We start from the raw sequence: 15,338 nt of genomic DNA, 5'->3' as shown, positions 1-15,338 counted from the left end.
TCCCTTCTGTCTGTATATTCCTTTTAAACAAATAAGTGACTTTTGTTGAGCCGGGACGACCATACACTGATCGAAATTCCTTGGCTTCAACAGGAATTTTAATCAGTGTTTGGTCAGCTTAGGTCAAGAAAGGGTTTGTGACTCAGACAACATCTAACCATATCTGGCCATCTTATGGTGAAAATAGACCTGGATTAGCGGTAACAGAGTTTTGCGGTATGCTAGTTCATTTGTAGGAAGACTGTACTTAAACATGGTATATGTTATTTGCATTATGTACTTCTTTAAATAAAGTTTTCTTTTTTTTTTCAGATCCAGTTAAAAGCAGCTAACGTGAGGCTTCCACATCTACCACGGGGCTCTTACTCTGCATCAGCGCCGCGGCAAAACGTATATGAGATCTGCGTGTGTGCCAGCGGAAAACTGTTTTTGTCTCAAGCGGGCAGTGAATCCACCTGTCAGACAAATAACAATATCTGTTTGTAAGAGACTGGCAAGCCAAGCTCCAAAGTCCCGGAGCATGACTGTATTCAGACACAGGAAGCCTCAGAAAAAATATGTGTGTGCGTGTGAATATATACAAATATATATATAGATATATATATCTGTAAATCTATTAATTACCCCATAGAAGAGATTGTTCAGTGCCAGAAGCTCAGGGTGACCATCACTTGTCTTCCCTTGTGCCCATTTCAAAGGGGACTGCTCATAAAATCATAAGAAACCCTAAACTGCAAGGTCTAAAATGACATTGCCCATAGTTACCGTATATGATGTTTAAGGTTTTATTTATACAATTAGCAGATTTTCAAAGAGTATATACAGAGTCTGGAGTTTTAAGGGCTACTGAAGACTAGTACAAAAGTAGAGGTCACATAGTGAAGCTTTAAGTAGTCCTGTATCTAAAACACTTTCAAGGTTGGAAGGAGAATGATGTGGACAGCCTGTAGGCAACATCATACTTACCTTTATACCCTAATGCAGGGATATGCAATTAGCGGACCTCCAGCTGTTGCAGAACTACAAGTCCCATGAGGCATAGCAAGACTCTGACAGCCACAAGCATGACACCCAAAGGCAGAGGCATGATGGGAATTGTAGTTTTGCAACATCTGGAGGTCCGCTAATTGCATATCCCTGCCCTAATGTAAAGATTCTGTTCCATAACATTTCATCCTTGACCTGCACAGAGAGTTATTTGTCAGATGCATATGAAAGAGGCAAAGGTAAGTATAATTTTGCACCCAGGCTGCCACATCTCTACCAAAACAGTATTACAATGTATCTAAAGCCATTTCTAGAGTAGTGGATGGCTAAAACTTTGGTCATTTTTTTTTTTATGTCTGCATCTGTGTCCGTTTGGGGAGACTCCACTTCACTTTCTGTCACAGCAGACACAAAAGGGAGTGAGAAGAGATTTGGTGACAACTGTAAGCTTTTGTATAACTTTCTGTTCCAGTAACAACGGTCACCAGGACAAACAGCAAGAGACAATTTCTCCAGCAGGTCTCCAGACCTGTAAAAACAGAAGAGAGAATTTAACCTTGCTCTTTCGAAACTATTAAAAAAAGTTTTATATATATATTTTTATATACAGGAGTTTTGTGACTGATTGTTTTACAATCCCAATTCCAAAAAAGTTGGGACGCTGTGTAAAATCTACATAAAAACAGAATGCAATAATTTATAAATCTCATAAACCCAAATTGTATTCACAATAGAAAATAGAAAACATATCAAATGTCTAAACTGAGAAATTGTACCATTTTAGGGGGAAAAAAATTTAATTTTGAAATTGACATGTTTTAACAACATGACTAAAAAAATTTGGGACAGGGCAAGAAAAAAAACTGGCAAAGTCGAAAGCCAATTCCAAAAAAACTTGGGACAGGGCCATGTTCACCCTCTTCTTTTAAAAAGACTCTAAACATCTGGAAACTGAAGTGACTAGTTGTTGGAGTTTTGGGAGAGGAATGTTGCTCCATTCATACTTGAGCATATACTGATCTAAAACCTGGATATATAGTATCTTTCAGCTTGATGGTGCCTTTCCAGATGTGTAAGCTGCCCATTCTATACACGCTAATGTAATCCCCATACCATCAGAGATGCAGGCTTTTTAACTGAGCACTGATAACAAGACGAAAGGTCCCTCTCCTCTTTAACAACAAAACCTGGGGAATGCCCAGGGAAAAACCAAGCCTCCTTACTGACCAGCCTGCAGAACAACCAATTAACCTGTCTAACAGTATGCGTTAAAAACAGGGGTTTTGTCCACACGCATTTGCAAACGCATGCGTGAGCCACAGAGCCGCGCCAAGGCACTCTGTAATCTGTGGTCCTAACACTAAACAATGAGCGTCCCTACAGTGGAGGCGCATGCACTCTAATGGATAGAGAGGGGCAGGTGGACTGAAGGGGAGCCACCCCTCCTTAAAGGTACAGGAGCACACCTCTCCTCTTTAGTCCAGAGGATGTGACGCCCATGGTTGCCAAAAAGAATGTCAAATATTGATTTGCCTGCCACAGAACGGTTTTCCAATTTGTAACAGACCATTTGAAATTAGTTTTGGCTCAGAGAAGACGGCAGCGTTTCTGTATCATTTTCCTCTATAGCTGCTTCTTTGCATGATAGAACTTCACCTTGCATTTTTGGATGGCACGGCCAACTGTGTTCACAGACAGTAATTTTTAAAAGTATTCATTAACCCATGCAGTGATGTCCATCACATAATTATGCCTGTTTTTAATGCAGTGCTATCTAAGGGCCAGAAGATCATATGGGCAGCCAAGATTGCGTATTGGCCTTGTCCCTTGCGCACTGAGATTTCTCCAGATTCTCAGACTCTTTTGATGATATTATATACTGTGGATGATGATATATTTAAAGTCTTTGCAATTTTACAATATTATTCAGAAATTTTTGTAAATTTTTTGGAAGAGCTTCTCACAGATTGGTGAACCTCAGCCTATCTTTACTTCTGAGATACTCTCACTCTCTAAGATGCTCTTTTTATACCCAGTCATATTATTGACCTGTTGCCAATTAACCTAATTAGTTGCAACATGTTCTTCCAGCTTTTCATTGTTAGTACCACTTTCTTTCCCAGGTTTTTGTTGCCATGTCCTACCTTTTTTGAGATGTGTTGCTGCCATCGATTTCAAAATTACCTCACTTTGTTCTTAGAATTGTATATTTTATCATCAGTTTGATATGTTTTCCATTGTGAATAAAATATGTGTTTTTGAGGTTTGTAAATTATGTTATACAGGTATCTAAGGCAGCCAATTAAAAGAGCCATTTAAAGAGCTTTAGGTATATGGGTGCTTGTGTTTCAGTAGGCAACATAACCAGATGCCAGATAAATTTTTCCAATGTAATCATAGACAAGAAATGCATAAAAATAAAACAAAAAAATATGTAGAAAGGCTGTTAAATTGGCAAGTGCTTTTAAGAAATGGCATCCATTGACCCACCCATATGTGCCAATTTACTGTGCTGAACTCTAAATCCAAAACGTCATATCTTGCTCATAGTGGGGAAGCAAGCACATACATCCAAGGGGGCCAGTGGATGCAAGTTTGCTATGGTGTGTGCAGATTGACAATCCAAATACTGGATCTTGCTTAACAAGGTTAAGTGACACTGAACAGAGACATTTTGTTTTTTGTACCTTTTTTTAGCCACCACAGCCACAAGACTGCAAATAAACTTGCTATTAGCAACGTGCTAGGACAGAAGTACAAGAGTTCACATTGCTGACCTGATTTTCCAACTTCAAGTTCCATGGCCATCGTCTTTATCCTTGCTTTACAATGCGCTGTGTAACTGCCCCACAACAACCTTGCAAGTCAAGAGTCCTGACTTGTTATGGGTCTAACTTGCTAATAATGAAGAAAGGATAAAGATGACAGCCCTTAATCTTGTACATTCAAAAACAAGTCAGCAGTGGAAGCTCCCATGTTTCTAACATGCTATTTTCTTTTTATTAATAAAAAATAGTTTACTAAGTGATATCTAACAAGCCTGGATCACTGTTGAAAATATCACTTGAACAATATAGCCAATGCGCCTTCCAGATTTGTTGCCTCTCTTTGTCTAGCACAGTCTTCACAATGTACAGTGACAGAGCCTATATTGTTTCCTTTGTGCGCTATTGATTGCCATTGATTTCAGTTGCACACAAGTTTCCTCCTTATCTCTCTAATGTTATAGTGGTTTAAATCTGATAGGCATTTTATTTCTTTCTCAAAGGGTTATTGTCAGGCCAAATACGTGGTTTAAACCTGAGATTTTATCTAATAATTAGCATCAGTATAATGTCAGGTGTTAATAGGGAGCATAGAGGAGCTTTGGCCTATTCTTTGCTTGTATACAGTGCCCTGATCTGTGCTGTAGAAGAACCGAGGGAATTAGCAAGGAGCATGGAACGCTCCTCCTCGCGTATCATTAGCTGGTCTCTGTTCCACTCCATTATGTGTAGAGCCTGTAGTACCTTTCAGTAGCTTCCAGATCCTTTCCACATTAGTCTCTTATGTTGTATAATTTCTGGTAGCTTTCATTGTCAAGCTTGCAGAGTTATGTACATATTAGGAAATATTATTGGGAAAACAAATGAAGCTGGCTTTGTACACAGGGGCATTGTCATGCTGTAACAGAAACGAGCCTTATTTAAACTGTTGCCACAAGGTTGAATGTTCACAATTGTATAAAATGTACATGTAGCATTAACTGGGCCCTTAACTGAAACACCTGAATTAAAACAATTTGTTTTAGAATGGGGTGTCCAACAAGCTCATACTAGTGTGATGGCCAGCTGTCCACAAACTTTGGATCATTTTGTGTATTTTTCCTGTACAGGGCTTTTAGGGCCACATACATACAGATTAGTCCTGACATTTTTTCTGAGGGGTGGTCCTCCTTGGCATTATGGGATGTTGCATGCACCATTTGAACTAGGGCATCAAAAAGCCATGTTGCCAAATGTGGCCATATTTACTGAAATAGGTCAATAAATTACGGTATATGGTGGCTACTTGGTGGGTGTTGAAGCCACCCAGAAAGCACTTATTTTTGTGCTCCCCTATGTGTCTGTTAAAAAGAACTTGTAAGGACTGTTTCTATCTGTCCTGGTCACGTATGTAACATAACATCAGTGTAATAAAAAAAAAAAAAAAAACAAACAAACAAACAACCACGTGTGAAAAATACTGTTTAGGGGTCCCCACACCTCAAACAGTGGGGTACATGAGGAAATTAGTAAACTGTGGCAATCTCTTCCCATTAGTATGTCATACCTCTGCAGATCTGATCAAGAAAAAACTTTCTGCTACCATGATTCATCCTGTGCTGCCAATCAACATAATGTGATGAGTGTTGGATGGCCACTGGCCCATCAGACACTGGACTGCAAGGAAAATAAGCAAACATTTAACTGGGTATATGCAGACATGTTGTCAAATACTCTCTGATGAAATTCTTTAAACACTTGATTGTTTTTCTAATAATTTTCTGGCATTTTCTTGTAAATGTAGCTGCCCTTATCTCTCCCTAATAATCTCTTCAATCTGCTTCATGATGCATAAGGTCACCCAGAGCACTGTAGTACGTAGAATCCTGGACTGAACCATCTCTTATCAAAAAAGGGGGACATGTTGCCTATGCCTTAAGACAATGCACTCTGCAAGGAAAAGCACAGAGGGGAAGTTTCAGATTTAACTGTTTGCTGTCTATGTTTTGTTTCATTTTTTGTTTTATGTTATTTGGGGTGGGTGTTATATATGGATGAATGGGATTTGAGTGATGGCTGAGTGGTGTGATTTCTTATGAAAAGATGCTTTTTTTTGTATGTTCAATAATATTACAGGTTATTAGTTCGAAATGCTGCTACAGTCTTGTTACATGGCTATGGGATACTTAGAAAATGGCTCACTATCATGTGACCTGGTTGGGGAACATGGCATAAGTCACATGACCTGGCCTTCATTTGGCTTTGTCTTTTTGGACAACTCACCTTGCCTTGTTTACTTAAAATTGAAGTTGTCAGTAGTTACAGTAATAAACATGACAGGTGGATTTATTTTACAGGGCAAAGGATAGTGTGTAAAAAACTGCGATTCAGAACAGGCCGATAAACTATCACCTTTGTTCTGACTGCTATATACAGATGAAAGGTGATATTTGATGGTTGTTAGGGAACACTTCTTACCACATCCTTTACCAGTGTATTATTAAAAATATATTTGAGCGTATATACAAGTTTTGCCAGACAGCTTTTAAGGGATTTTATTGATTGAACCAATTTTTTCCGCTGGCTCTAAGCTGCATTTGTGGTAATCCAGGAGTGGCCAATCAATCAAAAGCAAAAAGAGGGCCTCAATACACTGCTGTTGACTTCTATTGGCTTCATAGGCTTGAAAGGGAAACTATACTGTTTTTTCAGCTAGCACGCATCTGGATTTTTTACTACAAGTTTTACCAAAAGTTATTAAGAAAATGTCAGCGTTTTCCATGCTTGCCCTTGCATATTTGATCTTTTTTATTTTATAATGAGATTTGTAATTGCACCCTCTAGAGGCCATCTGTATATCAGGGAGTGTGATCAGCATTTGCCTAAAGAGACAAAATCATCTGGTTAAACAAATGATGTCAAATATTTGTAAGAAACCTAAGTTGTTGTAAACCCTTACATATAGCCAATAAAGTGACTGGTCTCAGATGATACACACATATGAAACAAATTAAGGATAAAATCTCACTCTGCAGAGCTCAGTGAGGAGAGCTCTGATGGCTGATTGGAGGGAAGGGACACGCACCCCTTTCACATAGCACACAGGAACAGAGCTGAGGCTGTCAATCAGCTGGAGCTCCCTCCCCTGTCATCAATTTTCTCTTGGTGTCAGGAAAACTTGTAAGAAGTGATTCATGCTAATAAGATACAACATGAAAGGGCACCGCTCTAATCAGTGAGGTTGAAATGTAATTCAGTAAAGGTCGGCGGTCCTTCCCAGGTGCTCAGGCTCCGATGTCCTCCCGCACATCCATATAGCAGAGCTCAAACAAATGGAGAGCCGGCCACTCTGGAATACCTTCTGGAATTTATTGAAATATGGTTCAGTAAAAGCAAACGGCTAACATGTTTCGGCAACTCTAGCCTTGATCACAGCAACTAGGATCAAGGCTATAGTTATCAAAACATGTTAGCTATTTGCTTTTACTGAACCATATTTCAATAAATTCCAGAAGGTATTCCAGAGTGACCGGCTCTCCATTTGTTTGTTTGTTTGAGCTATGAGTCATGCTAATAGCAGAGGAATGAAGAATCCAACAGAAATGACACTTAGTGCTTGTAATTGAGACAAGTACACAGTATAGAGGGATATGTTTTGTTCATATTTCATGTCTGAGGTTTACAACCACTTTAACATTACCACCTGTATTCATAGCTGCAGGGACATGTTAATCATGTAGCAGAAGGGTGGGGGTGGTTGGACAGTTACAATAGGGGCAGCAGGGAAACACAGCCACCTGACACACCTAGATGTGTCAGATATTTAAGATTCTAACATCAGGTGTAGGTCTGCAATATAGCAAAGATTGTATTTTACAGTCCAGTTGTACCCGTTTTAATTTCTTTAACCTAATGATTCTCTGTGTTTATCCAAAGGAACTGTGGAAACAAAATATATGGTTTCCCTTGAAGTCTGACCTTTCCAACATAACATAATGGCTCCCATGAATACCGCCATTTAAATGAGTGGACTGTAATACTATGTTTCATTGATGGTAGCACTGTTGGACCTTGCTATATAAGTGTTACAACCTTTGTAAATACATTTATAGGTCTTGTTAGCTTTATACAATATCCATTTATAGATCAAATTTACCAGACTCTAAAGGAAGCAAAGTAGAGGAGCTCAGCCTTCTTTATGTTACGAAACCAAAAGTCACTTTGTCCAGTGTTCTGGAATCCTAAAGCAATGAGGTTACACCTATTCATCTGGGAGTACCAAACATTTGATTGTGAAACCTCTTTTGAGCACTAGACCCAGGGATGCCCCACGTCTACATCAGAGAAAACAGAGACACAATGATCTGTTTAGGTGTTTGATCTGTTTTAAATGTGTTTTATTTTGCGTGGGTATATCTATTTTTTAGCATTTTGTTTGCCACTTGTTCTCAAAAATATGACCCATCCAGACAAATGACATAAACAGGATGTGTAGCAGGACACATTAAATCATAGAATACCTACATATTTTTATACAGGGTAGTGCAAAGATGAATAATGTGTTGCCCATAGTGACCAATTGGATTTAACCTTTCATAAATGTAGAGCAGTCATAAACTAAAAAAAAAAAAAAAAAACTCAGACTGCACTTCGTTAAATGAAGGCTTAAGTAACAATCACTTTATTCATCCAGATACTGTAGTTTACTGTTTGCCAATGGCTCTGCATTCCATGTGTTAGGTATATCTTAAACCAAAGACTAGCAAAAGCCAACTTGTCATAAACATGGGGGCTGTCCAATACTTCTAGGGTGATGGTGAAGCCAAGCAATCTCTTTATCTTTAGCAACGATAAGTGAGAAATCATCTTCAGTTTGTAGATTTGTTTACATTGATCACGTATCCAGTTTAGTTGGATTTATTGACATTGCCCTTCAAGTGACCAGAGACCAGTGAGGTATGGGCTGTTAGAGCCTTCACGTTCACTTTATATTTGTAGCCAGATAACTGCTTTGCATATTAAAATGAGGGGGAAAAGTATTTAATCCCCCGCTGATTTTTTACATTTGCCCAATGACAAAGAAATGACCAGTCTATAACTTTAATAGTAGGTTTATTTTAACAGTGAGAGACAGAATAACAACAGAAATATCCAGAACAATGCATTTCAAAACAGTTAGAAATTGATTTGCATTTGAATGAGTGAAATAAGAATTTGACCCGTTCAAAAAAAAATTACTTAGTCCTTTGTGGCAAAACCCTTGTTGGCAATCTTGTTTCTTGTAGTTGGCCACCACCTTTGTACACATGTCAGGAGGGATTTTGTCCCACTCCACTTTGCAGAGCCTCCCTAAGTCATTAAGGTATCGAGGCTGACGTTTGGTAACTTAAACCTTGAGCTCCCTTTACATATTTTCTATGGGAATAAGGTCTGGAGACTGGCTAAGCCACTTCAGGACCTTAATGTGCTTCTTCTTGGCCATGTGGTTTGGGTTATTGTCATGCTGGAATACTCATCCACTACCCATTTTCAATGCCCTGGCTGAGGGAAGGGGGTTCTCAGCCAACATTTGACGTTATATGGCCCCTTCCATCGTCCATTGGATGCGGTAAAGTTGTCCTCTCCCCTTAACAGAAAAACACCCCCAAAGCATAATGTTTTCATCTCCATGTTTGGCGGTAGGAATGGTGTTCTTGGGGTCATAGGCAGCATTCCTCCTCCTCCAAACACTGCAATTTGCGTTGATACCAAAGAGCTCGATTTTGGTCCCATCTGACCACAACATTTTCATCCAGTTCTCTGAATCATTCAGATGTTCATTAGCTTTAGACGGGCCTGTACATGTGCTTTCTTGAGCAAAAGAACTTTGCAGGCGCTGCAGTATTTCAGTCCTTCATGGCATAGTGTGTTACCAATTGTTTTCTTGGTGAATATGGTCCCAGCTGCCTGGAGATCATTGACAAGATTCTCCTGTGTAGCTCTGGGCTGATTCCGCACCATGCTCATGATCATTGAAACTCCACGAGGAGAGATCTTGCATGGAGCCCCAGACCGAGGGAGATTGACATTGACGTTATTTTGTGTTTTTTCCATTTGTGAATAATCACACCAACTGTTGTCACCCTCTCACCAAGCTGCTTAGCGATGAACTTGTAGTCCATCCTTGTGTAGGTCTACAATCTTGTCCCTGACATCCTTGGACAGCTCTTTAGTCTTGGCCATGGTAGAGAAATTGGAATCTGGTTGATTGATTGATTGCCTCTGTGGGCAGGTGTCTTTTATACAGGTAACTAAGATTAGGAGCACTCCCTTTAAGAGAGTACTCCTAATCTCATCTCATTACCTGTATAGAAGACACCTGGGAGTCAGAAATCGTGCTCATTGATAGGGGATTGAATACTTATTTCACTTTTTTGAAATGCATTTTTCTGGATATTGTTGTTCTGTCGCTCACTGTTAAAATAAACCTACCATTAAAATTATAGACTGATGATTTCTTTGTCAGTGGGCAAATGTACAAAATCAACAGGGGATCAAATACTTGTTTCCCTCACTGTCTATGTTCAGAAGTTAATGTGAGTCATCATCCCACCTCCAGTCCACCTCCAGTTCCCTCATTTCACCCAGTCTCCCAACTCCACCTTTGTGGACCCCAAGTATTGCCAAGTCCAGCTCTCTATCATAAATGGTTGGGAAATGGGCACTGAAGGAATGTTAAGAGCAAAAAATTTTTAAGTACTTTCACATGACATCGGTCAAACTATTTAATGTACCAATGAGAATTTTCTAGTGTATGGAGTGCGTTATTAGGGTGATAACCAATAAAGCTGAAAGTCAGCTGAAATAAATGTATAGACATACATTCTTCAAAAAGTCTCCTCATCCTCCTCTTCAAGATCAGGGGAGAAAAAACAATTCAGTTCAGGGCTGACATACTTATGTCCCATAAAATACTATGTCGATTTTCTTAACAAAATGGCTACACTAGCATTAACAGAACTTCCATACACATGAGGGAAAGAAAAGAGAAGCATAATGGTTAATTAATTTACATAAAAATGTGCTTGCATAAAAAATACTACAACTAGTTTTCTACCGCAAGTAGAAAATGATGATTGTGTACCTTTAATAAAATTCATGCTTGAACTTGTCTTTGAGTTCTTACCAGGTAAGGGAGGGAAAACTGTTTAACTACTGCCATATGTTTCTCAGCTAGAAAATGCTTGTATTGTATTTGGATATTATAGTTGACAGGAAAATTCATAAGTACAGCTGGGAAGTGACGACTTGAAGGATTAGGCTATACTTCAGGCCATAGAGGCTTGTCTTGTGTCCATCACTCTCTAACATCTTCACCTTTTTTTGGATACGATCGACAACCTTTTTCCTATTTACTAGTTTCACCTTTTTAAACATCCTTATGTCCACCAGTTCCTGTACAAGGTGTTTTTTTTCTGTTGCCCTCGAATCCAGCAGAGTTTAGCTGGATTTCAAGTTAACCATAGAATACTGTCAATTTGAAAACCACAACCAAGGAGGCATTTCAGTGGGGGGGCACAAAAAAGAAGGCATGATCGGCAACTTAGGTTGCAAAAGTAGTATAGGGCTTATGGAGGGGGAAGGAGGGCCTTTGTCCTATTCACCTTGGATACTAAAGGACCTTGTTCCAGAACGGTTTGTCGTTAATAAGTTAAAAAGCCACCTTGTAAAAGAAGTGTAATAACACTTACCAGTTCTGCCGCCTATGGTTCTGATTATCGCACACTTGAAGATTTTCATTGATCAAAAAATCTTCAGTATGCAAGCCTTACGGATTTGTCAGAAGCCTGCTTCCCCAGCTCCACACTGTGGTTTTCCCCAGTGGTCAATATATCACTACAGCTGTGCATGGGCACAGTAGTGACCACCGACCTAACAGTCAGCAGGTCGAACCTATAGAGAGGGTGTTCATGCATCAGACACACCTGAAAGTCTTGGATGCTGAAGTAACTCTGGCAAATGTGGCTCTGGAAGGGAGTGAAGATCAGAATCATGGGTGTAAGTACTGGTTAATATTACTAATTTCTTACAAAAATTGAGTGAGTACTTTTAACTCTTTTACTGCCATCAAAATATGTCATTTGCCAGCAGCAGTGGGAGGGTTTTACACACTCCAGGCTGCTTTAGTTTTCTATTTGTATTTCATTCATTAAATTAATGCTGCCATATTGTAAACTACACTGATAAGCTGAATTTCATTTTGGTCTTATTCACGATCAATAGCCATTAGCTATTACTGATGTAATTTAAACCTGAAGAGATCAATGTTCACAAAGTATAACCCATATTTATTGAGAATTCAAAATAATTATTTATGTCAATTATGCCCTCAACATGCATCCATTTAGAGGTATAGATTTAAATGTTCCAAAGCTTTTAAAGAAAGGTATTGCTAAGGATGGGTCAAGTTTAGTAACCTATGACAGCCAATACGTTTTCACCTTACCCTTTTTAGATTATTAATGGACGGAATCTGATTGTTTGCTGTGGGTTTCTGTACTTTGCCCTTGGCCGGGGTCTCTAAACTTTTCAAAACAAGAGCCACATCATATATTTTACAAATATCTGCCGGCTGAAAAAAAATCCCTATTCAGAGCCCCCCTTTCCACCCGTGTCCCCTCTTATATCAGGATCCCCATCAGAGTCCCCCCTGCATCTAAGTTACCCTTTACATTGTGGTCCCCATCATATTCCTCCCCTTACATCAGGTTCCCCATCAGAGTCCCTTTTTAGATCAGAGGCGGAAACCATAGGCAGCCTCTACTGACCTTATTTCCCAATCTGTGCACACTGATACACCACTGACCCTAGCTGCAGGCCAGATAAAATCTTGTAGTGGGCCAGATTTGGAGATGCCTAGTCTATTGTAAAGCTTAAAAAACACGTTCTGTAATGGTTAACTTAGTACATATTATGACTTCTCAATGTGCCATACAATGTACAATGAAGTTGATCTTGAAGACCCATAAAGATGTACAGCTTATGAACAAAACAACTGTATATTTATCTATCTAGGCTCTAAGGGAATTTATTAAATCTTAAAAAAAATCACTGAACTCCAGCATAACACTGTATAGAGAAACAGGGGAGTTTGTGTGTCTGTGTGTATGTGTTTGTATACAAATTTTGATGCGCGTCCAGTATTTTGTGCATTTGGTATTGGGGTTCAAAATCTTGACATTGTTCCAACTTGCAACCCCCTCACATCCCACAATGCACCAGCACATTGTGGTGCCTTCTTTCACCCAGTAATTCTAGATCATTTAAAAAAAACTTTCATCAGGTTCCCTGTAAACACAATCCCATCACATCTATTAGTCACCTTGGACAATATGTTTGCTTGAAATTGATTAATGTCAATTCCTAAAGTTGGCTTAAAATAGTACAGTCCAGACAATACTTTTGAGGACAGTATCATTTGTCTTGATGGTTTCCGTGTCACCTGCGAACAATAGTGCGACCATTTTGCTCAAATAGCTAATATTTTGGAAAAGCAGCAGAAGGTTGAATGTAATTGCCAAACTGAGATGTGTCAAAGTTTAACCCTAATGACAGGGTACAGCCATTTTAAAAGGATGTTTGGTTCCTGAGGCCTACGGGCAACTGTGTAGCCATTTTGAGATGTCAGTTTATTGTGAGTTTGTTTGAACTGTCTGTAGAACTTTACTTAATAATAAATATTCAGTATATTTATAAAGCACTTAAATCATAAACAGAGGAAGTCCCCTTCTTTCTGGTGCCGCCTACCATAGTATTGAAGGCCCACGCTCCCAAAGAATGTGGTCACTTTGGCCTCCTGTGGGCACTTAGGAAACAACATGGTGATACAGAATCAGCATTAGAGTACTGGCACTCTAGTGTCCATAGGAGGCAGCTGAAGACCAAGATGAAAGGTTAGATCGTGTCTTAGGCCACCAACAGATGGCACCATCTAAGACAAAACTCTCATTCATGATAGGCATTACCCCATTTTTGAATGTTTCTGAGATACCCCAAGCATTTTCCCAATACATTTTTGTGTATGTCTGAGTAATGATTGGACTGTGTGCGTGCGGAATGAATACGGAGAAATATATACAGCTTTTGGGGTTGTTTTGTATTTGGGTTTTCTGTGAGTCTGTACTCACTCTATGCAAAAATTTTGTAAGCATTTGCAATAATGCTCCGTATAATAATAAGATCTTTTAACTTTATTACACTTTCTGTACAAGAATAAAAAAGTGATTTGTATTTAAATGATTTCAATTGCAATCTTGTAAGACCTCTTAATAAAATAACAGTTAATAAGAATCTGTCTTGTTTATTGTATCTATGGGGAGTAGAATGCCATGCTGTGTAGTCATGTTTTATTATTTTTTTGTATGTAAAATGCAGGGCATTTAGCATCACTGTAAACATACAAGACAGGGCTGGATCTTGAAGTGTACACTTTTGTAGCCAAATTGGAATAACACCTATTTTATATTTGTTACATAGGATTGCAAAAAAAATAATATTTAACATTTCCTGCTATTTTTTTACTTGCTTAAAAATCCTACCCAACTTTTGCTTTCTATGCAATGTTTAAGTCGTATCAAATTCTAAAACAAAAATGTAGCTTGCAAATCCTTAACTGCTAGGACAGAATTTGTTTTCCTTTTTTTAGGCGTATTTCCTTTATTTTTACCTGGTGGGCCAGCCAGTAAAACACTTCCTGTCTTCATGGGGTCTCCACCGTGGGCGGGGGAACAGCAGAGACACCTTTAGATAGCAGCTTGTCAATCAGGAGAGAGAAGAGTATAAGGCCCCTTTCACACGGTCGAACCGTTCAGGTCCGGCTGTCAATTTTGTCGGCGGACCTGAACGGCTACTTCATGCAGTCCTATGGAGTGTCGGATGTCAGCAGAGACATGTCCGCTGACATCCGACCTGATCCGATCCGCCAAAATCAAACGTATGGCGATACATCCCCATCCGTCCATGGCGGATCGGATCGGGTGAGATCTGATGAAAACGGACATGCTGTCCGTTTTCATCAGATCTCTCAAAAGGAGACAGCGGCGCTGCACAAGCCCCTCCCCGCTCAGTGAGCAGAGAGGGACTTGTCATCCGCCGGCTCAGCGGAGATCTGCGGATAGGTCTCCCGCTGACCTAGTGGGAGCTGGCGGACTCCGTAGCGACGGAGTCCGCCTCGTGTGAAAGATGCCTTAGATAGATGGACTAGGAAATTGAGATGGACTGGAGTGACAAATTAAAACTGAGTTCTACCTAACATTTTATTTTAAAATAGGTATAGCAACAGTTTTGTATTTCCTTTTAGGATAAAGTTTTTACATACAGTAAAGAAATAAAAGCTTACTATGGTAAACACCCCTGTCAGTGTTAATTGGTTTGTCTCAACCCTCTGCCACTTTTCCTGGACAGCTTGGTTTGTTGAAAAGCAATAGACTTACTGGATACTTACTGGCAGGATCAATGAATGAAAATAAAGAAGAAAAACCTAAAAGACGATAAATCACCACTACACCAAAAAAATGATAAAATACAATATATAAAACGTTTGTTTTTGGGGTTATTTCTGCTTTAAGG

At 39.3% G+C, this 15,338-nt stretch overlaps 1 protein-coding gene across 2 annotated transcripts in view; it reads left to right on the top strand.

Annotated features, from left to right (window-relative positions):
• SGCD (sarcoglycan delta) overlaps positions 1-973 on the top strand; it is a 605,373-nt gene extending 604,400 nt beyond the window's left edge. For both annotated transcript variants that reach the window (XM_040345086.1, XM_040345085.1), the window contains one exon: positions 313-973. In XM_040345086.1, coding sequence (XP_040201020.1) covers positions 313-486 — 174 coding nt within the window. In that variant the 3' untranslated portion in view covers positions 487-973. The remainder of the gene's footprint in view (positions 1-312) is intronic.
• Positions 974-15,338: the final 14,365 nt, after the last annotated feature.

The sequence above is a fragment of the Rana temporaria genome, chromosome 3, assembly GCF_905171775.1.
Source record: "Rana temporaria chromosome 3, aRanTem1.1, whole genome shotgun sequence".
Lineage (NCBI taxonomy): Eukaryota > Metazoa > Chordata > Amphibia > Anura > Ranidae > Rana > Rana temporaria.
The sequence above is the reverse complement of the archived record's forward strand: the minus strand, read 5'-3'. Positions and strand labels throughout refer to the sequence as shown.